Source organism: Salvia hispanica, chromosome 3, assembly GCF_023119035.1.
Source record: "Salvia hispanica cultivar TCC Black 2014 chromosome 3, UniMelb_Shisp_WGS_1.0, whole genome shotgun sequence".
Lineage (NCBI taxonomy): Eukaryota > Viridiplantae > Streptophyta > Magnoliopsida > Lamiales > Lamiaceae > Salvia > Salvia hispanica.
Genome location: NC_062967.1, coordinates 21104804 through 21132648, shown reverse-complemented (window position 1 = coordinate 21132648; position 27845 = coordinate 21104804). Strand labels below are relative to the sequence as shown.

At 33.5% G+C, this 27845-nt stretch overlaps 1 protein-coding gene and 2 pseudogenes across 1 annotated transcript; 1 reads left to right on the top strand and 2 right to left on the bottom strand.

The window, feature by feature from the left end:
• Positions 1-16439, top strand: part of LOC125209564 — an 18414-nt pseudogene extending 1975 nt beyond the window's left edge.
• Positions 16440-18299: 1860 nt separating this feature from the next.
• LOC125215619 lies at positions 18300-20118 on the bottom strand (annotated as a pseudogene).
• A 2119-nt stretch (positions 20119-22237) lies between these two features.
• On the bottom strand, positions 22238-24499 carry LOC125215915 (60S ribosomal protein L23a-1-like). The gene is made up of 3 exons (XM_048117495.1): positions 24394-24499; positions 22817-23180; positions 22238-22511 (listed from the first exon to the last, which is right to left on the bottom strand). Exons 1-3 carry the CDS (start codon positions 24404-24406, stop codon positions 22427-22429), a joined length of 462 nt encoding a protein of 153 aa, XP_047973452.1. The 5' UTR covers positions 24407-24499; the 3' UTR covers positions 22238-22426.
• Between the last annotated feature and the right edge of the window lie 3346 nt (positions 24500-27845).

Here is a 27845-nt window from a genome sequence, read left to right as displayed (position 1 = left end):
ATTCAACTCACTTTTTTTCACATTTTTAAACCTTTTTTAAAATAAATTTGGAAAAATTATCGGGGTTTTTGGGGGAGTACTGTTTTGCTTTGTACTTACTTGGTCATTAGAAAAAGGGGAAGTGGGGTAGTTAAACCAAAAAAGGATCTGCTTATGTTTTTTACTTTAATAGCTTTTATCCCAAAACCCAAATTTTTTAGTTTAGGAAATATGGTCCCCATTTACTTTTACACTTTGTCTTCCTATTTTAGGAAAGTTCCGGGATCTTGTATTTGAAGTGTTCTTGTTTGTTTAATTTTTTAGATTTAAATGTTTGTTTCGAGTTTTCGTTCATGCATGTTGCTTACGTAGCGTGTCTAGTTGATCCGTTAGGAGAGTTCCTTATTTTATCCCCCAAGTCAAGTAGATTTTTAAACCCCATTTAGTTCACTGGCGACCCAAAAAAACCCCCCAAAAATGTCCCAACGCATGCTCAACACCTCCACCCTTTTGTGGGATTCGACCCTTATTCTATACTAATTAATACTCTCTCCGTCCCCCAATGGGAGCCCCGTTTTTTCTTTAAAAATTGGCCCGCAATGATTCCGTTTTTTCATTTTACCCGTCCGCAAAAGGGCCTGGGCCACTTTTACCAAAATTTAAAAGGGATCCCACCTTCCACTAACACACTCCCATTTTATTTAAAACAATACATACAAGTGAGACTCCTTTTCCCAAATTAATTTTTTTCCCTTGTGGATGTAAATAAGATCGGCCCGGATTTCGGCCCAAACCCCCTTTTCGGAATGGGTCAATCGGGTCAAAATTTTGGGTTATATTTTTTTCGGGTTATAAAAGTTCAACACTAACCCTAAAAGCTCAATTGGTTGCTACCGATAAGTTTTTCATGCCAAAAACCAACAAAAAAAGGATGAAAATTGTTAAAAATTCAAAAAAATGTAAAATTTAATTATGATAAATTTGAGATATATACTTAACTCAATATATAAACATGATCAAATACTAATATTTGAGATATTTTGTGAAATTTTAATGCATATTTTAGAAATTTAAAAATTTTTAAAAATTTTTGAAGTTGAAAATTTATTTTTCAATTATTATATCTATAAAAATTCAATTTTAAAAAAATTTTTTTAGTTATCTATATTATAAAATTACTCAATAAAGTGTCGAATTAAGAGAAAAAAAAATAAAATAATAGAAATTTTTTTGGGGTTTCCCCATTTGGGGGTTTTTGGTTACCTAATGCGTTGGGTGGATTAATCAAAAAGGGCTAATCTGTTTTAATTTTATCGGGTTGGGAAATTTTCACCCTAACCCTATAAATTAGGCAGTTATTGGGGCTACCCTTACTGGGGCTACACCGACATCCCTATTTTTTTCCAAACCCACTTTTCTTAACTTTTTTAAAACCCTGGTTGACCCCCCCTTATTTTTAAAAAAAGTATACCCGCAAGTGTACGGCCAAGTAGCAAATAAAAGTAAAGAGTATCATCCACGAGACAACCCAAAATCCTAATTACCACGAACCAACCTCAACTACTATCTAGATGAATCAAAGTTTGGTTTTCTAAATCTATTTAAAAGAAAGGTAAAAACAATTAAAAACAACTAGAGAACTAAAAGAAAAAATAAGAGAATACGGATGTAGATCAAGGATGGGGAATAGGACCCTAGGGGATCAAAACCCTATCCTATGCTCAACTAACTTCCTAACTATGCCAACAAAGGGTCTCAAGGGTTATTGTTATCACAAAGGGTTTAAAACTATATCTTTTCTAAAAGCATATAATTTGTAGATTGCTACCTAAAACCAAGTCTCCTTCCTAGAACTAAGGCAACAACTCCTAATAGCTCCTAAGATACTTAGCTTCATTCAAAGGCTCAAATCTCTCGATTATATTGGAAAGACGTCAAATTCTTCTTTCAAATTAAACTACTCACTTCTCGCTCTTGTAGTAAAATCCACAGCATTTAAAAGGGTGATAAACAAAAAATGTATAAGAAACAAGAAATCAAAATAACCACATGAGCTAAGGCATAAAAAAGGAAATCTAAACATAAGAATCTTTGATCTCCCCCGTAGAACTCTACGAAGGATTTAGCTACTCATGTTCAACACAAAAGTCAAAGAAATATTCAAAGAAATATTCAAAACATTGTTCGAACAAGAATAAAACTAAAAGTAAAAAACTCCAGAAGGGATTAGAGGTTTGGAGGTCTCGCCTTCAACCCCTTGGGCTTTGAATACCATCCTCTCGTTTCTTTTCTCTTCCCTAGGTGAAAAATTAGTTTTTTTGGGGGTTTAAGGCGTGTAAGTTGTGTTTAGAGGCGTTTCCTAGGCATATAAAACCAAAAGGGTTGATTGGGGCCCAAAAAAACCGGGGGGGGCGGGTCCCAAAGTTGGGGTCGGGGCTGGCAAAGTCGCCACCCGCTTACGGCGTTTTTCGTTTTTGCGGGGGTCGCCAGGTTGTTTGCATGCAACCGGGCGGGTCGCCAGCTATGTCCCCGCCCGGGCAGTCTTGGTAAAACGGTCATAACTTCTTCTACCGAACTCCGATTGAGACGTTTAAAAAAATATCCACGTGAAGCTCTTTGGGAAGGGACGAAGAGAATGGAGGGCATTACGGAATCGGATTTCCCAAAACCCTAGAAAAGCTGTCTGAACAAGCAGTTGCACATCCATATATTTTGTACATTTTTCTACACATTCTTCCCAAGGTAAAAATACCAACATAATAGAAAAGATTTTATAATCATGTCTCAAAGTACACAATATATGATAAAAACCAAGTAAAACTACCCTCTAAATTCATGTAAAATCCAAGGGGAATCAACTCCCCAAACTTAAACAATTCCCAGTCCTCAAAAGCAATGAAAAAAAAAGAACTAGAAGAAACTTGGATTCAAAAGAGTTTTAGACATCATCATCGCCTCAATTAATACTTTAAAAAAGGGGAGCATATCACAATACAAATTCCATCAATTTAAATTTGCCGAATGCATTTTTACTACTAACTCGTATGTCCCCTTTTGGATTCATGCTTCACTGGGATGTTATTATGTGTGTATATTCACCTCACCAAAGTGTATAAGATATCAAAACACTAAATCAATCAAAAATGCATGGTTTCCCATAGGCTTGCTCAATGTCTAACCTCTCCTATATTTGGGGACAATAAATCTAGAGTCCAAAGGTCTTTTGTTTGGGTTATAATGTAGGCTTTTTGGTAAGGTAGGGTATATTTGGCTAAAGTGACAAAATTTCCCCAAAAAAAGATAAAATCCCAAAAATTGCACAACCCCACTTTAAAACTTCAACCATTCCCAAAACACTTTTCCACAATAATTTGACTTTGTCAAATTTTCTTCCCAACTTCAAGGCCTTGAATTATTCTCTATATACTTTTTTTTTTTTCTTTTTTTTTTCCCCCATTTTTTTTTTTTCTTCTTTTTTTTCTTTCTCTTTTTTTTCTTTCTAAAAACCAATTTCCAATTTTGATAACCCTAAACACGACCAATTTCTTTCAACAACTAAACTCTCCAAATTCTTTTTTTCACAACTCAAAAATTTCCCTTAGATTCCCAACCCACTTGATTAGCTTGACAAAAGAAAAGGCAATAGGCTCAAACTTGGCTATCAAGGGTATTATTATATAGAAAGGGTTTAAAGGTTTAGGAAAAAATAAGGCTAACAACAATGGCCTAACATTTTCCCCCCTATCTCTAAGGTCACTATGTAGACTCAAGAAGACAAGGAGCAAGTTCTAAACACATACACAATTGATGAAAAATCACACAAAAAGAATTAAAAGCTCAAGTCTCACCCCAATAAAAAATTTAATCAAGGCAAACAAGCTTTTACTTTATGCATCCTATTACTCAAACCCCTCAAGTCAATGGTCAAGTGATAGCTCAAAGTGGAAGGTTCTTTTTTTCATAGACTTAATTTCCCTTCACCCAAATTATTTTCCAAGTTTTTCAATTCAATTTCAAATATTTTTTTTTTTCAATCAATCCCAACCAATCAAAGCAAAAATTCAAGGAGTTCTAACAAAATAAAATTTTATCCTAAAAACAAAATAAAGAAAAAAAAAATAAGATACGTATTTGTTAGTGTCCCTATCCACCATATTATTCCCCCCCAAAATTATTCCAAAACTGCGAATAAGTTTGAAAAATTGGGGGAGAAGGGAAAAAAATGGAAAAAGAAACAAAAAAACACACCAAAATAAAATGTTATAATTTTTAAAAATTACCTACTTTGGTTACCTCCCCACGTTTTTTGGTTATCGTTTTTTGTTGGGCCCCACGTCCACCATGAGCCGATCATTTTCACGCTCATAAATGGTGGTGTTGGATTTTCTATCAATCTTGGGAAAATATGATCTAGCCAACCCCTTTTTTCCCACCAAGTAGTTTTCAAAGCTCCATCACAAATTTTGGTTTCCACTTTGGGTGAATTTTCAAAAATTTTTTTTTTTCTCCTTCACTTTAGGATTTACGTCTTTTCTTTTGAAATTGATCCACCACATGAACCAAACATCCACCGCGGGAAAGAAAAAACCCCCCAAAAGGGCTCAATTGCTTGTGTCTTTTGGGCTTCTACAACATGCACCGCTTTTCACTCCATCTTCATAATAAGTTCCCCATCTTCACGAAATCTTCATGCTTAAAAATAGACAAAATGTCGTTTGTTGCCCATACGAAGAAAGGGGCCCCCCTTTTCTATATCTATCAATGCTTATCCCGGGGTGCTAGAATGGGGGCCCCCGATAAGCCGGACATTCATGTCTTCCTCCATATCCAACACTACAAAATCAAAAGGGGAAAAATGAAGTCATGTACCTTTAAAAACATCCTCAACAATTCCTTTATGATAAAATGATTGATCTATCTCCCCATCCCAAAAAAGATTGAGCCCGGTTTTGAGAGTTCCCATCTTCATCTTTTTCCCAAAAAAGATAATGGCATCAAATTTTTTGTCGCCCCCCCATCACACGGTTTTCCCCTTTGTCATTTCCAATAACGGATGAGATATTTTAAACTCCCAAGATCTTTAAGTCAAGGGGGCTTTTCAATTAACGCACTACAATTTTCGGAATGTTCACCGCCCCATAATCAATCCACTTCTTCTTCTTAGAGAGCACATCTTTTTGTAACTTTGCATACGAGCATCTCTTGTAGAGCTTCCACCAATGGTATTAATTTTAAAGTGCACCTTCCTAAAAATATCGAGAAATTTGGGAAGATCATCCAACTTTTTTTCTTTTAACCCCAAAGGGAAGGGGACTCTAACCTCGGTAGGAATGGAGGGAGGGGGGACCTTTTTTCCCCAATCGCCTTTCTTGGGCTAAATTTCCACCTTATTCTTTTCCCTTTGGGAAATTTTCTTTTCCCCTTCCGACATCTTCTTCTCCCAGTACTCTTCTTTTCCTTTCGGGATGGAAGGACCCTTTATTTTTTACCACCTTCAATGTAAGGGCCCTTTTCAAAAGGGGATTGTTTACCGCTTGTGCCGGAAATTGCCCCGGGGGTGATGTTGGACACCCTCCAATTTTTTGAAATTTGACTAACTGAGATCAATGCTCTTCATATGCGCAAATTTAAGCTTTGCACGTCGTTTTTAACCCTTCCCCCAACCCTTTTTCTAGTGCCTCCATGTACTTGTCGGTTTTTCCATGTACTTGGGGACCGAATCATGAATGCTCCCAAGATATCTTCCGTAGAGGGTTCTTTCGTCATCAAATTCCATTAGCTAAGGAATCCCGGTGGTGGTTGCAAAACATTGTTGGGGGTTCCCATAGGAGAGATTGGGGGGACCTTTGTTACCATATGGTTAAGACCCCTTTGGGGGGGCGATAGTTTTTAAGTTCATGTTTTTTCCCCCTTGGTGCACATATTACATCTTCAACTCTTCCCCCCGATTTCGGGCCAAAACCGCCCATCTCCATGATCCCCATTTGAGTGGTCACCGTATCTAGCTTTTCATTTTGTCTATTTCATCTTCTATAACAAAAGGGGCCCCCCATGACTTGTTTTTTTCATTATTCCATCCTTTATCGTGGAAGCCACTTTCCCAAACACTTGCATGGCATCATTCTTTCCTAATTGAAGGATTGCTTCCCCCCCGCGCTCCAATTCAAATTTCGCCAGCTTTTCCCGGGGTACACCCCCGGGAAAAAATTATGACTTGATGTCCCCATAGACCATGTTTTGGGGATCTCTTCAACAATGTCTTAAATCTGGACCATGCTTCTCGGATTGTCTCATGTGGCTTCATCCCCAAAACCAATTATTCCCGTTGCCTCTTTAGAACTTCCTTGGGGGGAAAGATTTTTCCAAAAATAAATTTTCCAAAGGATCCCACATTTTAATAGATCCCGCCCCCCGTTTCCCTACCCCGCCTTTTAAAATCATCTCTCAAGGAAAAAAGGGAATAACCCTTAATTTGATTTGTTCATCTTCACCCCATTGCTTCCCCCGTGTTACCGATTCCAATAAACTTATTAAGATGTTTTTTGGGGGTCTTCATTGGCCTTCCCCGGGAAAGCCCCAACCCATATTTAGCAATCCCGGCTTGAGCTCAAAATGATTGGGGATCGATCCCATCGTAAGGTGGGTCATCTTTCCCTCTGTTTACATGTTTTGAACCGGGACCATGGCTTGTTTTTCATTTTTTCTTTAACCCGTTCACCAAAACTAAGTTGTGGGGGGAGTTGATGGACCACCCCCATCCCGGATGTGGTGCATTGTTCTTTTCCCTTGTCCGCCATTGTTATTTTTTGTGGAAAAGGCTTCTTTCTTAAGAGGCGAAAGGATCGCCCTTTTTTTGAGTTTTCTCTCGGAAAGGGTTTTTCCTTTTCGGTGGGTGCTTCGATCTCATGATCGAATAATCAATGGTTGCCCCTTAGAGCGAGTGAGCATACAACTCGAAAAGAAAAAAACAAAAAGGGAATAACTCAAAAAGGAAAAAAAAAAAATAAATAAAGCAAGTAAAATCTAGATTAGTAATCTTAATTTTAATCATGATATTAGGGGGTAGTAAAACAAAATTGTCCCCCACAAGGGGCCAAAAAAATCGACTCAACTTATTTTTTTAAAAAAAAGTATACCCGCAAGTGTACGGGGGTAATGTAAAAAATATAAGTTGAATATCGATCCAGAAAATCGCCAATCCCCCTACCACAACCAACCTCAACTACTATCTAGATGGATCGGAAAGTTTGGGTTTTCTAAATCTATTTAAAAGCAAGGTAAAAACAATTAAAAACAACTAGAGAACTAAAAGCAAATAAGAGAATACGGATGTAGATCAAGGATGAGGAGAGTAGAATCCTACGAGATCGATAACAACTATCCTATGCTCACTAACTTCCTAACTATGCCAACAAAGGGTCTCAAGGGTTATTAAGCTATCACTAAGGTAAAACTATATCTTTTCTCAAAGCATATAATTTGTAGATTGCTACCTAAAACCGAAGTCTCCTTCCTAGAACTAAGGCAACAACTCCTAATAGCTCCTAAGATACTTAGCTTCATTCAAAGGCTCAAATCTCTCGATTATATTGGCAAAGACGTCAAATTCTTCTCTTTCAAATTAAACTACTCACTTCTGAACAAGAATAAAACTAAAAGTAGAAACTCCTAGAATTGGATTGGGCGGATTGGAGGTCTCGTCTTCAATCTTGCGATGAATACTGCCTCTGCTCGTTCTTCTCTTCTTCCTAGGTGAAAAAATTTGTATTTTTGGGGTTGAAGGCGTGTAAGTTGTGTTTGGAGGCGTTTCCTAGGCATATATATACCTAGGGTTGACTTTGGGTCCGAAATAAACTGTTGGACGGCTGGCGGGTCGCCAGGTTGGGTGTGCGTCGAAGCTGGCGAGTCGCCAGCTGCTTACGGCATTTTTTTCGTGTTTTGCTGGCGGGTCGCCAGGTTCGTTTGCATGCGACCTGGCGGGTCGCTAGCTATGTCACTGCTCTGCGAGTCTTGGTAAAACGGTCATAACTTCTTTTACCGAACTCCGATTGAGACGTTTAAGATATCCACGCGAAGCTCTTTCGAATACGAAGAGAATGGTATGCATTAAATGCTAATCGGACTTCAAAATCTCTAGAAAAGCTGTCTCGAACATTGAGCAGCTGCACATCCATATATTTTGTACATTTTTCTACACATTCTTCACGAATGGTCAAAATACCAACATAATAGAGAGTAGCTATAATCATGTCTCAAAGTACACAATATATGATCAAAACCAAGTAAAACTACCCTCTAAATTCATGTAAAATCCAAGTGAATCACTCGTGCCGCCAAGAAATGAGACGCTAATGGCGGACGTAGGAGTAGTATTTGTGGGTTAAGGTTTTGAAAGTAGCTTTGATTGAGCGTACGACGACACGTAATAGAGTTTGGTCCAGTTAGTACTGGCTTGGTCTGCGATTATATTTTACTACTTCCTCCGTTCCATAGTAATAGAGTCATTTCCCTTTTTAATAAAAGTCAACATATTTTTCCACACCTACTTTACTCTCTCTTACTATTTTCTCTCTTCATCTCTCTACCTTTTTCATTTTCCACATTATTCTCCCTTTACTTAACTCACCTAACACAATTTTTCTTATTCTCCGTGCAAAAAAAAGCGTCTCCATTAATATGGAACGGAGGGAGTATATCTTATTTTCAAGACGCTGACTCTTGGTGTTTCGATCTACTAAAGTTAGTCTCATACTAAAAATAGAAAATTACTTCTAATTTATTACTCACTTTTGTATATTTCTTTCTCCTACTATATTCACATTCTCTTTATATCTTTTCTATATTTTGCTCACTTTACCTATTTCTCTATCATAATTGACAAACACGGATTTTACATGTTTTTAAGGACTAAATTTGACTCATTTTAAATGTCAATTATGCAAATTATGTTTTAAATTGCATATTTTATAGTACATGTTAGTATTTTGACGTGTTTGCGAGAATAGATAGAAAAGGAAGAAAATGTGCAAAAAGTCCAAGTGCGGCCTCAATTCAAGCGAGTTTCTGGCGGTTGAAGTCCAATAAGTGATTAATTCATACTCACTCCGTCAAAAAAAATAAAGCACATTTACCATTTTTGGCCGTCCAAAAAAATAGAGCACATTCATTTTTGGAAAGTTTTCAACATTAAAACTCATGTCATACACCAATTGCACTATTTCTCCTTCCACTAACACTACTTCTCACTTACTTTTTCTCATTCTCTCTTACTTTCTTTCATTCTCTCTTATTTTACCAATTCTACATTAAAACCCATGTCATACACCAATTGCACTATTTTTTGTGGACGGAGGAAGTACCATTCTCTTCATATTCGAAAGATCTTCGCGTGGATACCTCGCACGTTTCAATCGGAGTTTTGTGGAGAAAGTTATGCCTATTCTACGAACATTGCACGTCAGAAAAGCTGACGAAAATTGGGCGGAAATTCAAGGAAGTGAGAAATTATTGCCCAAATCTCTCCTATTAATTGAAGGATTCGAAAATAATATCTTTTATATTACTTGGAGGACAATTTTTACCATGCCTAAACCTTTTTTCTTGCCTATAAATACCTCATAACCTAATTTATAATCTTAGTCTCGAGCTTCCATTTCTCCCTCTCTAACCTTCTTTCATCTCATATTCCACACATAATTCATCCATCTTCCACTGGAGCGGAGCTCTACGAGATCCAGCAAGAGAGATAGAAGATTGAAGATCAACCTTGGTTTTATCAATTTCTTTCATGTCTAGTACTTTTATTATTGTTTTTACTACTTGTCTGTGAATAGTTAAACATCCTTTGTACTTCCTCCGTCCACAAAAAATAGAGCAATTTGTGTATAACGCGGGTTTTAATGTATATTTGGTAAAGTAAGAGAGAAGGGAAAAAGTAAGAGAGAAGGAGAAAAAGTAAGTGAGAAGTAGTGTTAGTGGAATGATGTGTAGGGTTATTATTTGTTGAAAACTTTCCATAAATGAATATGCTCTATTTTTTGTGGACGGCCAAAAATGGTAAATGTGCTCTATTTTTATGGACGGAGGGAGTATTTGTTTTATGCTTTATGTTATTTGTTCATTTATTTATGTCTAGTTTATAAAATTAAACAAAAAAACTTTGTGTCACAGATAGTATATGGTCTTAGTATATAATAGTCGATTCTGATCTTATTCGCATGTTCGATATCCAGAAATCTTGGCCATTTATCTTAAATACACAATGTGTGCTTGCACGTAGAGTCAACGACCTTTGACCTTTAACTGGATCTACACTATATGCTTGTAAGCTTTTTTTGCTAATAAAGAATGCCTTAATAATTTATTAAGTTCGCATTTAAATTCGTATTGTTCATCGTTAAAACACGTTTCGTTTATTTAAGTTCAAGGATTAAGAATAGTTCTCTCTGTAACTAAATCAATTTTAAAATTTCTGCTTCTTTAGTAAAACTTTTTTTTTCTTCTGAAACATTGATTTCTTTTCTTTTTTAGCATTTATAATTTTTAATATTCTATTCTTTCCATTTCTTTTAATTCATCATGCAAATATTTGATTTTTTGTTCTATTTTTTATCAGAAAATGAGAATAAAAATATGAAAAAAATTATGCATTCAATTTCATTTATTTAAGTTTTAAGTAACAAACAACTAAATCGGTGTTTCTTCAGTTAAAATTCTTCTTTTGCAACATCGATTCTTTTCTTTGTTTGCATTGATATTTTTTAATATTCAAATACTTTCCATTTCTTTTGAAATATTCAAATATATTTTAATGTGGATGTTTATTTTTGAGATCTAATTGTACCGATCACACTACCATGACCAAGAGTGGGAAATGACTAGATTGACTGATGACTAGATTGACTGATTCATCAGTACATAGAAAATTGAGTTATATCGCTGAATTTTTTTCGCATTATGCCTATACTTTTTCATAATGACGTTCATGTTTTGGAAATTCCTTACATGAGTCCTTATTAGATTTTGTATGATAGAGTATGTGTCTCTTATCATTTGGTTTCTTTTTTTTTTATAATTTTTCACTGCTTTCTTTACTTAAAAAGAATTTATTTAATGAGGTTTGAAGGGAAAATCGTAATGGAATGAATTGCGGAAGAAACCAAATTAATAAGTTATTAGTAAAAGATAAAACTGAATGAAAAGGAGTGGTGAGGTTAGTTATGTTACAGGCTTAATTAAATATAATTTTAAAAATTTGAATTATATTGGGTAATTGTATTAATACTTCTCATTTATTCACTATATTTCTTTTATATTAAAAAGTATGCATGCATATGTTGAGCTCGTCATATCCTTGATTACTAACTTTAAGATCCTTGTATCTATAAATATGAGTTGACTTTGTATATTTGAAATCGTCGTATTTTTAAATGTTGACAAAACCAACCTAGCTATATATATAGCATATGGAAATTTGGAACCCCACAAGAACTTATTACGTTAAAGGCAATTTGCTACTATATATTAACCAAAATTTTGGTGGAATGCTATAATTTATAAACATAATTATCTGTAATGCTAAGGAAGGCTAAGCATAAAATAGTCATTTATGTTTTACTCTTTTAGAAGAATTCATAATTAGCTAAATTTTGCAGAGGATTGAGCTGCTATATTAGCGTGATATATAACGTGCATTCTCTTCGTCCATTTTTCTTAATTTGAACTGTCGAAAAATATTTTTTACTAAAATGATTTTATTTAATAATATTTGGATGTATATATAATGAAAGTGAATTAGAACTAATTAATAGACTACTACAGCTGCACGTGGATTAATATTGACACCATCTTTTAAGGAGCAACATTACACGTGACCAAGTAATTCCAATCTCTATTGTATGAATAAATTGTATGAAAAACAATTACTATAACGCTAATTAAAAGATGGTATTATCAATAATATTTAATGCAGTGGAGAAAGTAGTCGTTTTCTCACAACTAATGCGATAGATATATTATGGTTGCACTTTACATGTGGAGTGCACTTAATGAATGATCGATGCAATACAACTATTGTTTTCTTTTAATGCCATCCAAGATTATTTTAGCCCATCATAAATATTTGTAACTAATAATTTTTGCATATAATTTAAGCAAAGTTCAATTCTTGCGTCATGATTTGAAAATGTGTCTTTTTGTGATTATTTATGTATTACTTTAAATTACTGTAAGGATGTATTGATCAGAACCCAATTAATCATTCAGCAATTACATTTCGTAATTACATGTATTGCTAGACATAATAATATCACATTTATGTATTGAGTACGTCACAGTGTAAAGGAACAGGACTCTATATTCTTTTTGAAATATGCATCAAGTATAATACTACTAGTACTATTTATCAAATATAAATGCCTTCTAATATCACGTAACCTTTTTAAAAATAAAAATTCATGAATTTTGAATATTTTTTATATAATATTATGAATTTGTATTAGTTTGTCGATTACCCACATGAACACAAATTTTAACTTAATTTGAAAGATATAGACAATTGAGTGATATTTTATCAATAGAGTGAACTACAAAAATAGTCCTGAACTATGTGTTTATCTGCCAATGAATCCTAGACTTTAAAAATATCCCCGATAACACCTGGATCTAAGTTTTATCTCAAAATGATCAATTTTCATCTGTTTAGACTAAAATACCCTTTTGGAGGGTTTTGGGAGGTTTGGCATTTGTCTTTTTACATTTTAAATGATATTATTTTTTGTGATGTACTAAATATGATATTATTTCAAAATTATCATTCTTCTTTCCTTTTGTCATCCTTCACTTTGTTTCTTTATTTCAATATTATATTTAGTTTCATAAAATTAAATTTTAAATTTCAATTTTTAAATATAAATAATTTTTTTAAGTATTAAAATGACTATTAAATAACAAATTAATAGTTTTAATCAATATTTGATAGTGTCTAATATTTAATCAACAAGGTAAGCACGCTTTAATTTTAATCAATAAGTAATAGCTTTAATCATAAATAGATCATATAACACGATATATTCAAATAAATATGCATCTAATGTATAGGAGAATTAGACTAAAAATATTATGAAGTTGACTAAAAATTTGATACTACTGAAAATTTGATATAGGAGAAATTTTGTTGAAATTTTCAGTTAATTATGATTGTTTTCAAATTAATAAACGAAAATTATATTAGTCTTACATTAGATGCATATTTATTAGAATAAATCGTGTTATATGATCTATTTATGATTAAAACTAAGGTGTCGTCGTATCTTATTGATTAAATATTAGACGCTATCAAATATTGATTAAAACTATTAATCATTATTTAATAGTATTTTTAATAATTAAAAAAATTATTGATATTTAAGAATCGAAATTTAAAATTTAATTTTATAAAATTAAATCTAATATTGAAATAAAGAAACAAAGTGAAGAATGACAAAATGGAAGAAGAATCATAATTTTGAAATAATATCGATTTAGTACTACATAACTAAAATAATATCGATTTAAAATGTAAAAGAGCCAAATTTCCAAACCACCCAAAACCCCCAAAAAGGGTATTTTTGTCACGAAATAGTGAAAAAGGACCATTTTTGAGATAAAGCAATTCAGATTTACTTGGGATACTTTTAAAGTTCGAGATTCATCTGAAATAAATGGACTATTTTGTAGTTCACTACTATCAATAATATTGATTATTGAGATGATATGCAGTAATTAATGATGTGAGCTTAAATTTATGATTTAAAAATTCAACTTTTGTATGATTGAAGCTTAAAAATAAGTCTATAATATTGATAAAATGTCACTCAAATCGTTTACATCATCAATTGAATGCAACTTAGTCGTTCACATCCTACTATAATTTAAGCCGGATTCGGTTTTAGTATGTAATCGACATCCCAATATAAATTCATAATAGTATTAGTATATCATCTTCAAAGTTTATAGCAAAAGAATAATTTTTTTAAAATATTCCGTAATAATAGGACATAATAAACAATAGTTAAATTAATATGGAAATATATAACATTCTGCTGATGAGGAATTGGTTGAATGATGTTGAACGGATTGAATTGAAATGATTATATTATTTGGAATGCAGCATTCAATTTAGTCATCATTTTTGCACGGCTCCGTAATTCTACTTTGTTTCATTGAAGCGGATATGGATCGATACACTACGGAAACTCATAATTATTGTGTCTATTAATATTTCTTCAAATTTTGATTACAAAGTTTGAATTGGTAATGGAATCTATATTTTTAAACTTAATAAAATCTTATACGTATTTTAAAGTAATTAACGATAAAAAGGGATTCTCCCCCGAATTATGGAAATTGAATTTAACTTAAAAACCTCATCCAAAAATTGACAAATTTGATTCCATCAAAATGATATATGGAACTAAGATATATGGGATTGAAAAAACTTAACTATTTTGACTCTATTTTTCGGTAATTATTTTGGTTGATAACAATTAATTAATCGACTCTGGTCCAAGATTCACTATATTCCTCCGTTCAACGCAAAAGATCATAGGTCATGCATCAACACTATTAAATCTAGAACCGCGATCTGTTTTTACACCAATATATAACAAATTGAATCTAGCATTTATTATTGTACTTTTTCAAGATTTACGTATACAAATTAGTTGACTTATTATAATAATAGTAGTGTACCATTAGAATTGGCCCTCTAATAAATTAATTCGATGGTAAAATACATTGATAATTTTTTATTACATTTTTTATATTAATAAAATGTGATTCGCGACACAAATATTCATAGGATAATAACTTTAATCATTTCAAATACTTTGTAATTTCATTTACAAAATGAAAATCCAAAATATCCAAATGTATTTAATATTTATATTCCTGTATACATAATACTAACTAAAACCAAATTGCCGCGTCAACAGTGGTTTGAACTCGAAATCTTGGTAGTGAGATTATGAATATATTTTGATGTAACGCATTAATATCTTGATTCATAAAATCCCACAATCTGTTTGACGATGAGGGGCCAACTCCAAGTCCAATATTAATGTTACCCTTCTCTTGTCTTCACATCAACCACTTTTATTTAGATTAAATTCAACTGATCATTACAAAACTTATGTCGGAGGAGAAGAAGAAGAAAGACAGCATGCCAAGAGCTTGGTTCTCGTTGAACACCTGCAAATCCAACTCCTCCGACGTCCACGATCCCGAGACGAAGAAGAAGCGCGGTCGAGAAGCAGCCGCTCTGGCTGCTCGAGGTCCATCGCGAACCTCAAAGACGTGATCCACGGCAGCAAGAGGCATCCCGAGCCGCCTCCCCGGGCTTGCAGCCCTCGCTCCATCGGCAGCAGCGAGTTCCTCAACCCGATCACCCACCATGTCGTCTTCTCCACTTCCAAACACGACCTTAAATTCTCTCAAGACACCCGTAAAAATAGAATCACATCGCAAACACGAAACGACGACGCTGCTGGCACTGCAACCTGCCACAAATGCGGCCAACACTTCCTCAAGTTGGAGTCTCTCGAATCCCACCACCTCTCTACCCATGCTGGTACAATTATTTATCAGCCCTTTGTCGCTTTGATTCGTTATTTGAAAAAAAATCATGGTCTCAGTCATTAACCACTTTTCCTACCAGACCAATTTATTTTCTGACAGTTTCGTTTTGCGAATGCAGTGACGGAGCTAGTGGAAGGTGACTCCTCGCGAAAGGTAGTCGAGATCATTTGCAGATCGACCAAATCTGAGCCGAGCCGCAGCATTAGAATCCAGAGGGTTTTAAAAGTCCACAACATGCAAAAAACCTTATGCAGATTCGAGGACTACAGAGAGATGGTAAAGATCAAAGCAAGCAGACTCCAAAAAAAACACCCTCGTTGCTTGGCGGACGGCAACGAGCTCCTCCGATTCTACGGCACCCACGTGGCCTGCGCCCTCGGCGTTGGCTCCTCGGCCCTCTGCGTCTCCGACAAATGCAGCGTGTGCCGCATCATCCGGCACGGCTTCTCTGCGAAAAGGGAGATGAGAAACGGAGTGGGCGTTTTCACAACTTCGACTAGCGGAAGGGCATTTGAGTCGATAGAGGACGATGTGGACGATCCGTCCCTTAGGAAGGCGTTGATCGTGTGCAGGGTGATCGCCGGGAGGGTGCACCGCCCTCTCGACAACGTGCTAGACATTGTCGGGCAGACGGGTTCGATTCCCTGGCCGGGAAGGTGGGCTTGTATTCCAATGTTGAGGAGCTTTACTTGCTTAACCCCAAAGCTCTGCTTCCTTGCTTTGTGGTCATTTGTAAAACTTGAGGGACTTTGGTCTGGTGTTTAGGTTAGTTTCTATATGATTAATTGTGTCACAATTTTAATGATGTTTTGTAGAATTCAATCCTTGGTATAATTGCATTTTGGTTCAAACTAACAACATTAGCAACAAATAAACATCAATTAATTGTTCCCCAACATTTTTTGACCAAACTACCTACTTATATGAAAATGTCACCTTGGTACAATGGTAGTAGTAATAATCTCCTGAATATTTTACATGTAAATTCTGAATACAAGATGGTACCAAATCATTACTCTTGAAATTTGACAAACAAATGGTAGAAGGTGGTATTTTTGCGAACTAGAAGAAGAAAGAAGTAGTGATTGAAATGAATGAATGTGAAAGATGGAGGAATGTTTTTGACTTGCTTAGTTTAAAATACAATCCAAATAAAAGTTGCTCTGCACAATAAATAATGTGGGGGCTAGTTGAGAGTAATGAATCATAGGGGAGTTCAAAATATAGAACAAGAATCGAGACAATAACAGCTCATATTGTACTGGCAGTTTTATATTTGTCATGACATTTCACATTTGATTTCTTGTGTTTGTGCAACTCACTTTTTCTGATGCCCTCTTCTCCATGCCTCTAACTTTCATGCTGAGTTTTATTTTTCATTTGGAGCTTTCTTACCCATAAAGTGTGTCACATGTTTCTTAGCTGTATATAGTAACACTGTAATTGTAGTCTGGTAAATGGTAAATTTCATTGCTTCTTCAGACTGAGAAGAAAGAAAAGATGCAGTTAGGATTAGGTTGGAGAGAATCAATTCTTCTGCAAAGCAATATTAAAACATGGGCTATAAATGGAGAGGTAGATCATAACTATCTATATTTGGTTAAGAAAATTTGAAATAAGCATATTTGAATGTAAATAGCATTAATAGTGATTTGGACCCCGTCACAGGGTGTCAACCTGCTACACTTTCTCAAGAAGTTTTTGTCTATTGAAAACTTCAACACCAAAAATTGACAGAAAAAGCCTACTTCTAATGGCCTTTGTCATCTGATGCATTCGGCAAAAGCCTTGAAACTGAGCCAACCAATATCAAAGTATCCAGGTAAAAAAGAGAAGAAGAAGAAGAAGAAGAAGAAGAAGAAGAAGAAGAAGAAGAAGAAGAAGAAGAAGAAGAATTTTGACAGTTAATGGTTTAATCTGTTTGTGATACTGGAGTTTGGGTAAACTAAATCAATCTGCAATATCTTGGACCTTGTGTCATGATTTAAGTGGCACAATGAAACAGTTACCAGAATCTACGCTAGGTAAATTTGTTGTTCACGATGGGGTGAGACGAGCATGGTTCGTGACTGAGCTACTACAACCACGATGCAAGTCGTGGATCCCTGTTCATGTCATAGTTAGTCTATTCATGCTACTATCAAGTTACATACATTTATTAGAGCAGCCCCTGACTAAGCATCATCCTCAAGCTCAAACTCAATTCTAGCATCTTCTATTCTCTATAATTTCATTTCTGTTTTATAACATAGTTCTTAGAATAGGTACAAACATTTTTGTAAATTGTGCATATTTGTAAGAATTATACCACTACATAACACCTATATAAAATCTTGCTAGCTAAAAAGAAGCCAAATCTTCAATCATGCACCTAAGAGAAAAGAGAGTAGAAGAACACCTCCCAACAAACCAAGCTGAAAATCTCCAAATACTACACTGTGAGTCTGTGACTAGGCAGCAGCTTACACCAATGCATATATTTTTAGGTAAATTAGTTGAATGATCATCTTAAACTGCTGCTTCTTATGCAAAACATAAGTTTAGCCTTTTGTGACTTATTTAGTTGATTAACAGCATCTTCACTGCATGATATTTAAGAAATTACAGAAAGAGATGTAGCTATTCACATCTTGAGGTTACCACATGCTAAAGAATTTTATCAAATTGGTCATATTAAAATTTGGGAAGGAGAAAATAGTGTGTTCTTTAAATGTAAGTTAAAAGAATAAATTGAGGAGTACAAATTGAAGATCTAGATTAGTATTACATAGCTGGGATACATCAAACGGATATACAGAACCTGGTCTTCTAAGAGGCAGTAGCTAATTCTGTTGCTTTCTCCTTTTCTTTAGCCACTCTCTTCCAGTTCTCTGCGCTATCAATAATCTTCCCGTCTTTATAAGGTAGCGTACGCGTTTACCATCATCCAGGGTTTTATGACCTACCCTGCTCACCACATCCTTCTTTTGAATATAGCATAACATTTGAGCTGTGAATAGGGGCTTCGATCTGAAAATAGATAATACATTAAACTTATCACTTGGACTTAGTTGCATATCACCACATAAGATTTTCAAGCGTCAATTATAAAGAAAATAACCTTGATTATCTGGCCTGGTTCATCCTCCCCCTTGCTCTTAACATGCTTTGTCTTCAAATTAATATCTTTAATTACAATGCTGCTGTTATGCGTGATAATCCTGCTTACCTCGCCGACTTTACCTTTGTCCTTTCCCCGATATGACTTTTACAGTATCTCCAAGTTTAACGTGCATTTTCTGTAGCACTGGTAGACTGTTCAGGTTTGCACTCTTTCCGTTCCCATCGTTTAAGCTGTTTGTGAGATTTTAAGGTAGTTAACAAGAAACTTTAGTTGCAACTTTGCAGATACATTCAGATTTGTGGAATGCTTTGAGAAGTATCACACTGCAAAATGTCGAAACAGCAAGCAAGAGAATAGCAAACAACAATGTCATTTTTAAAAATAATCATAAAAGAACGAACGTAATACAACTGTTGGAAGCAAGAATTGTTCCTGTCCAATCCTAGGCTACCTATGAAAAAATTAGTTTCATCAGGTTATGATAAATATGCAAGTTATGCACTGGGAGACTATAATTAACATATCTAACAATGGCGCGGGAAAAATTTATAGAGAGATTAGATTGATGAAGCTAAGTCAGGTGCATTTCTTCCCTACTAGGAACAACAAATGAAGTGAAAACATGCTCGAAAGAAACGCACCTTGGCGACAATTGAACTCGGCTGCTCTGGTAGCCTAACCTGCTATCAGAAGCACGAATTATTAAAAAAGAAGATGCACCGAGCTTCACGGCTTCTGGAATATAAAAGGAAACCTCACACATTTCACCAAAAACAACTCCTCAAGTTTACAAAGCATGCTATGTATATATGTGCATTGGCCTCTTAGCCTAACTACGTTGGACCAATAGCTCAGAAAACCTTATGTTTCCAATACAAGTGTATTGATATGTGAAAAGAAGCTATTAGAAATGGGTCACTCACCCCTTAAAAGGCCTCATAAGGGGGAGGGTTATCCACACTTATATAGAAGAGATAGGATCATCACCAAGCCGATGTGGGACAAGATATGGAGAATTTAACAGAAGCATATATAAGTGCAATCAATCAATTCAGCTGCTTAAACATTTCAGTCCTTACCATCAAACAAGATCACATCGTTAAAATTTCAATTGCTATCCTAGGAAAATATGGCAATTCAAGACGGTAATTGAACAATTTAGTTGGAAATATTGAATTGTGAATTACACTTTTGAAGAAATGAATTGAAAGTAGAGTGAGCGGGAAATTGAAAAAGAAAAGCTTACAAGTGGGAGGTGGAGGGAGGGAGAGACGCGTTGTCCGAGGAAGGAAGTGGTGCCGAGATTGAGCGAGGTGAATGAGCTCTGGAGAGCAGCCATTGTCCAAGAACAGGGGAGTGATTTGGAGAGAGAGAGAAAGAGAGGAATAGATTTTAGAGATAGAGAAGGAAACGAGATAATATTTGAGAATACGTTTCTAATTCTGATTCATTTTGCTATCCTAACTAAAACAATAATTAGGATAAGCTAAATAATAGGGTTAATGGTAATTTAAATAATAAAGTAAAGTTAAATTGTTGTGTTTTCTATAATTTTTAAATTAAAATATTAAATCATGAAATTTCAGTTTTTTTTAATTAACTTATTCATGTACACAAAATATCATTTTTTAATAATGATATTCACAATCTCTCATACCCTAAAGGTATAGAAAATCCAAAAGTAGGCCTACTTATTCGGCCTGTTTTAGTTCTAATAGGACTAGTTGATCGGTTAACCGGTTTTAAATTTTCATATATCTTAGTACCGAAACCGATCGATTCTGGTTTGGAACCGGCCGGTTAAAAACCGATCGATTCTAGTTCCGAACCGGAACCGATGTGTAATTTTAATCTGAATTTATTTATAATTTTAAATAGTTCAATACTAAAAAAATAATAATCCAACATTTAGAAATATAACAAATAATACCTAAAAATTCAAATAAATACACAAAAAATACAAATCAACAATACAATAATATTCATACATGGATAAGAGTGATGCAAGTGTAGTAGACTAGTTTATGTTAGTAATTTTTTAATAAAAAAAAATAGGAGTTCTAAACTTTTAGCAATTTTAAAAAAAAATAAGTTTTAAAATTGAATTCCATTTTCCCCTTTTGTGGCTAAACTAATATTCAATGGAATTTCTAATACTAATTGATCTTGTTGTGACTTTTTGGCTTATAACGGAACAGTTAATAAATTATTCACAAACAGGTTAAAATCGTAGTATGTTAAATGAATTGTTACATAAATTTGTTAAAGTTAAATTTATATCATATGAAATGATATTGTATTTGTAAAAGTTCTTTTGGAAATTAAAAACAAACTTACGATGTCCTACTCATTGTAGTTAGTTCATCAAAAATCGATTGAGGAAATAATGGTAGATTCAAAGTTTTACGGTTTAAACATTTTAAATACTTCAGAAATAGAGCTCGCAAATCTAACACTATTTAAATCTAAAAAACAATGTTTCATTTCATTTTACTTTAATTCAAAATGAACCTCAATTAACCGGTCGGTTCCGGTTAATCGAGAACCGGAGAACCGTTTAAGCCCCCCTATCCAAAAGCATATGAAAGGCGAAATTAGTAAATCAGACTGCTAGTTAAAAATGAGATATACCTTATTAGAAAGAAGAGACTTACCAAAAATAGAGAAGGATAATTCTTATAAGACGGACTAAAATTAAAAAAGAAATTATTTTTTATAAGACGGAAAGACTATAAAATTAAGTTAGACTGGATATATGCTTTAGTAGCAGGGGCATGTTAGGGTGCCACCACCCCTTGAAATAACACCATACCACCATTTCTAGCCAATCATTTGTATACGTGGACGAATAATAAGCTGCTACGTGGCAAAAAAAAAATCTGGAAAAAGACGGTCAGCAATATGCTGGTCTTTAACCAGCAATATTTTTTGTCCAGCAATATCCGATACATTATACAACAATCTATAGATTGCTATATAGATTGTTGTGTAGTGTTTATAATATTATTGTGTAGCGTTTATAATATTGTTATATAAACAATGCCACGGTATCATTTTAAGAGGGATTGTCATTTTAACACAAACCTTAGTAGCATCTAACATTATTTATTACTCCTAGTAATTAATTATTCTATCTTAAGACCAGGCCGCAATTTGCTTTCCACATGGATGAAATGTGAAAATGCATAGTATAAAAAGCCTTCAAGAACCTAACCTTTTTTTTTAAGAGAACCAATCAAACATTACAATAATAATACTCCATGTCCTTTTAAAAGTAGCTGAAATGTGAAATGGAGTAGTACATAGTTTTTTTAGTAGAACAATAGAAAAAAACTATAATAATACTCCATGTCCTTATAAAAGTGAGTTTCGACAATTTTGTAAACTAACTCCCTACTACGGAATAGAAATAGATCAATCACATATAAAAGAATTTAATAAATATAAAAATAACTACTAGAATTTCAAAACTCATTCAGGCTTCATTATAGTCTAATAGAAATGCATAAAGGACATTGGGCAAACCCAAAACGAAGGATGTGACTGAAAATTATGCATTTTAAAGGCAAGCAATCAAAGAGCACAAAATTTGGACTCTGATCAAAGGTCTAATAACATAGCTAAGAACTGTAACAAAGTCAATGTAATCACGCATCTTTACAAACTTCTGGGAATGACCAGTCTTAAAAACAAAGAGCACAAATAGCAACATAAAGGAGGGCAACATCTTCAGATGATTCCGATTTTGTTGGCAACATCCAAAGCATCGTAGTCTGGCGTCAACCTCACATACGCCTTCTTCGTACCATCGGGCCTGAAACAAATAAGCTTAGTAGGATTAGAGGGCAATAGAAATGGTATAAGACATGTATAACATATACAAACAAGGTCAAATATCATGCCAAACTATTTCATTTTGCAATCAAAATCATCTGGTTTTGACAATTCCATATTGCAAGCGCAACATGTGGATAAAATCAAGAAATTTTACATGACTGGCAAATATCATTATTCAGAAACAAATATCATTACATCAAATAATAACAATTATTGAAAAAAAAGTTAAGGAAAGCCATATATCAGTTCAGGATGTATAAAGCAGGCTGGGAAATGACATACCTGATGAGTGTGTTGACCTTCTTGGTTTGAATGTCGTACATCTTCTTGACGGCGTTCTTGATCTTCTTCTTGTCGGCACGGATATCGACAATGAAAACAAGGGTATTGTTGTCCTCGATTTTTTTCATAGCCGATTCGGTGGTCAAGGGATATTTGAGGATCTGGTAGTGATCAAGCTTGTTGCGAGGGGCAGCGCTGATGCGAGGATACTTGGGAGTTCTTTCCTTGGTCAATGTTTTAGGCCGGTAGAAAGTGACCTTAGTGCGCATCTTCTTGACCTTTTTCTTGAAGGCGCCAGGTGATTTTACAGCCTTGGCTGCCTTCAAGGCCTGAGCCTTTGCATCAGATTTCTTCGTAGCATCAGCTGCGTATCATTTAAGAACAAAGTAGAAAAGCAAAGGGGTGAGAACTTTTTTACATAATATCTTTGCATAGAATGATAATAGCAAATAAAAGGAAGCTAACACATTCAATTCCACACTATCTGCATAATACTATATGAAAGTGTGAAGAAATCATCACCAAATCAAATGGAATGATAATAACAAATAAAAGGAAGCTAACACATTCAATTCCACACTATCTGCATAATACTATATGAAAGTGTGAAGAAATCATCACCAAATCAAATGGAATGATAATAACAAATAAAAGGAAGCTAACACATTCAATTCCACACTATCTGCATAATACTATATGAAAGTGTGAAGAAATCATCACCAAATCAAATGGAATGACAATAACAAATAAAAGGAAGTTAACGCATTCAATTCCACTCTATCTGCATAATACTATATGAAAGTGTGAAGAAATCATCACCAAATCAAATGGAATGATAATAACAAATAAAAGGAAGCTAACACATTCAATTCCACACTATCTGCATGATGTATGAAAGTGTGAAGAAATCAATCACCAAATCAAATGGAATGATAATAACAAATAAAGGAAGCTAACACATTCAATTCCACACTATCTGCATAATACTATATGAAAGTGTGAAGAAATAAATCACCAAATCAAATGGAATGACAATAACAAATAAAAGGAAGTTAACGCATTCAATTCCACTCTATCTGCATAATATATGAAAGTGTAAATCAATCATCAAATCAAATGGAATGATAATAACAAATAAAAGGAAGCTAACACATTCAATTCCACACTATCTGCACAATACATGAAAGTGTGAATAAATCAATCACCAAATCAAATGGAAATTGATTTTAAACTAACTCCCAAGTATGTCGGTCACCACAATCAATAGTTTACGACTTCTAACAAAACACAACATTTTATCAGTGGCTAAACATCCTTCATATACTGCAGAGTTTTGCTTAAAAATCATAAAAATAAATCTCAAGCAACAACTAATAATGGCTGTAGATCAGCTTATAATATTAATAGGAAACTACATCATCATTTTGCTATCCTAATTCCAAATTTTGCATTTAGTAGTTTAAAACAAATTGGCACCATTCAAATCAACAAAAAAAACTACGATCTACAAATAATAAACAACGAATAACCGAAAACATATTCGAATTGTAGAGATTAAAAGACGAAGAATTGCAGACCTTTTGGAGCCATTTCTCTGGTGCTGGCTGTGGAGGAGAGTGGCGTTCTAGGGTTTTGGAGGAGAATGGGATCTAGTTTATAGGGCTTTTTAGGATTGGAATATGTTGAGATCAGGCCTATTAAAAAATACAAGTCCGGCCCAAGTAATATTTCATCAAAATTGTTGATGGAAATTGTTTGGATTACATATTATGATAGGTTTCAAGGTAAAATAAAATAATGAGTATAACTCTCAAATAATGAATCAAAATAGTATAGTACTACATTTTTATGTAAATTTTAGAAAAATTACTACTTTTTTCTTATAACTATATAGACTCTTTCTATTTTATTCAGTCTCATGAAAATAGTACATTTCTATTTTTGGTGATTTCTTTTACTTTAATGAGGTGAACCATATTTTCCACTAATATACTCTTATAACTTTTTCTTTTTCTCTATCATACTTAATTAATTATGCATTAAAACTCGTTTAGTTCCAAAGTCTCTATTTTTATAGGACTGAAGGAGTAAGATTTAGAAGTTTGAAAAATAATGTGAAAACTGAAACAAAATAATGAGAATTACCACATTTCAGGCCAATTGTCCGTGCACTAGTTAATTTTAGGTCATTTTTGTGGTGTGTCTAGTCAATCACAATTGTAGAAAGAGGAAAAGAAGAGAAGTAATATTTCACCTATTGTGATTGGTTAGCTAGACACGCAATATGGCACAATGTCTGAACCACTATATTTTACTCAACAAACAAGAGGCACAACCAATTATATTCAACTAATAAGTTATAAGAGGCACAACCAATTATATTCCGCACTATTAAAAATATTATTCACTTCGTTAGTTTTACATCATATAAATAATATATCATAATGAGTTAATAATAAACTCGCAACTTAGTCTTTAAAAAATAATTATATGATAATGGGTTTTAACAACCGGGCAACACTATAGGGTCCAATCGACCATGTTCTTGAGCTTGTCTATTTAATTCAATTGGAGATGACATGTGACATGTCAACACCGTTGATTAGTGGCGAATCCATGATTTTTAATTTGGGGATGCGAATAGTGTACATAGTTATACATAATAGTCAAAAAAGTATTGCTAAAAATATTACACATTGAAATATTGTTTAATTTTAGAGTAATAGATTAATAAAAAAATACATAATTATTTATTATTCTACGAATCCTCATTTCTTTAAAGCGAGTGACTACATTGGTCACAAGAAACTTAAAAAAATATTTTGCAATGAAAACAAATTGTCAAAGATCAAACGTTTTAATAACACAGAAAATAATATAAACTATTACTCCCTCCGTCCCAACATAATTTTACACAGTTTGACTTGGCACGGGTTTTAAGAAATGTAATAGAAAGTGAGTTGAAAAAGTTGGTGGGATGTGGGTCCTACTTTTAAAGTATTGGTTTTATAATAAAATGTGAGTAGGAATGAGTTAGTGGAATATGAGGTCCACTACCAAAAATGGTAAAAGTAAAATGGGTAAAATTATGTGGGACGGACTAAAATGGAATAGTGGGTAAAATTATATGGGACGGAGGGAGTACTAGAATAGAAAATATACTCATGTGTTACTATCTAAAAATAAATTGGGGTATACAATTTAAAGACTATAACATAGAATTCAAAAAAAAAAGTGTGATAGGAGATATTAATCAAATGTTGTATCATATTCATAATTGGACAATAAAACTAAAATGAGGCGGCATATATCATTACCACATCACTATTTCCTAGGTGGCATAATTTAGGTTTCAATCAGATGCGAGATTACTTTACAAATTTTAATTGGAGATAGTATTAAAAGAAAAAGAGTGAACTACAAAAATAGTCCCTGTACTATGTGTTTATCTCGCAATTGAACCCTGGACTTTAAAAATATCCCAGACAACCCTAGACTAAGCGTTTATTTCAAAATTGGTCATTTTTCACTGTTCCGTGACGAAAATACCCTTTTAGGGGTTTTTGGGGGGTTTCGGTAATTTGGTCTTTTTACACTTTAAATCTGATATTATTTCAGTGATGTACTAAATCTGATATTATTTCAAAATTATCATTCTTCTTCCCTTTTTCCACCCTTCACTTTGTTTATTTATTTCAATATTAGATTTAATTTTATAATATTAAATTTTAAATTTTAATTTTTAAATATCAATAAATTTTTATTAATTATTAAAATTACTATTAAATAACAAATTAATAGTTTTAATCAAGATTTGATAGTGTCTAATATTTAATCAATAAAGTACGACGACTCGTTAGTTTTAATCAATATTTAATAGTTTTAATCATAAATAGATCATATAACACGATTTATTCTGAGATAAATATGCATCAAATGTAAGACTAATATAACTTTCATTTATTATTTTGAAAACAATCAAAATTAACTAGAAAATTTCAACAAAAATTCTCCTATATCAAATTTTTAGTAGTATCAAATTTTTAGTCAACTAATTTTTAATCACAAGCAATTATAACAACCGAACGAAGGCTAAATAGAATAGCTCTTATTTTTTTATTATGATTAATATGTATTTCTTCAATTCAGCTTAATATTATATTAAATAACAAAAATTAATAGTTTCAATATTTATAGTGTCCGTGAATTAATAGTTTTAATTAAAAAAATTTATTGATATTTAAAAATTAAAATTTAAAATTTAATTTTATAAAATTAAATCTAATGTTGAAATAAAGAAACAAAGTAAAGGATGACAAAAGGGAAGAAGAATGATAATTTTGAAATAATATCAAATTTAGTACATCACTGAAATAATATCAGATTTAAAATGTAAAAAGATCAAATTGTCCAAACCCCCCAAAACCCCTTAAAAGGGTATTTTCGTCACGAAACAGTGAAAAGGGATCAATTTTGAAATAAACGCTTAGTCCAGAGTTTTCTGGAGATAATTTTAAAGTCCAAGGTTCAATTGCGAGATAAACGCATAGTCCAGGGACTATTTTTGTTGTTTACTCAAAGAAAAAAAATGGGGGTACCACCGTCCCCCCTAGTTCTACATTCCGTCCGCCAGTGATGTGGATTGACTATGATGACGACATGCTGTTTTTGATGGAAGTGCTATGAGTAGCACGGTTGATCGTATAGTTTGATCAAGTGTTGTTGATCGAAGAAATCAAACGCTTGGCATAACACCAAATTACTAGGAGTAATAATTTGGTTGTGCGACTTAAGTATGTACAGGGGCCCATGGACAACTTAATCTATACAATATATAAAAGTAGAGTTTTTGGGATATTTAGGGAAATAAGAGAATTTTTGGAGGTGTTTAGAGAAATATCCCTTTAAAATAAATATTTAAACGAATTAAAAATATAAATGTGCGTGATTGGGAGGACTGTGAATTAAAATATATACTCCAATTTAATACTTTCTTTGTGGCAATTATAGGAATGCTTCCACGTATACT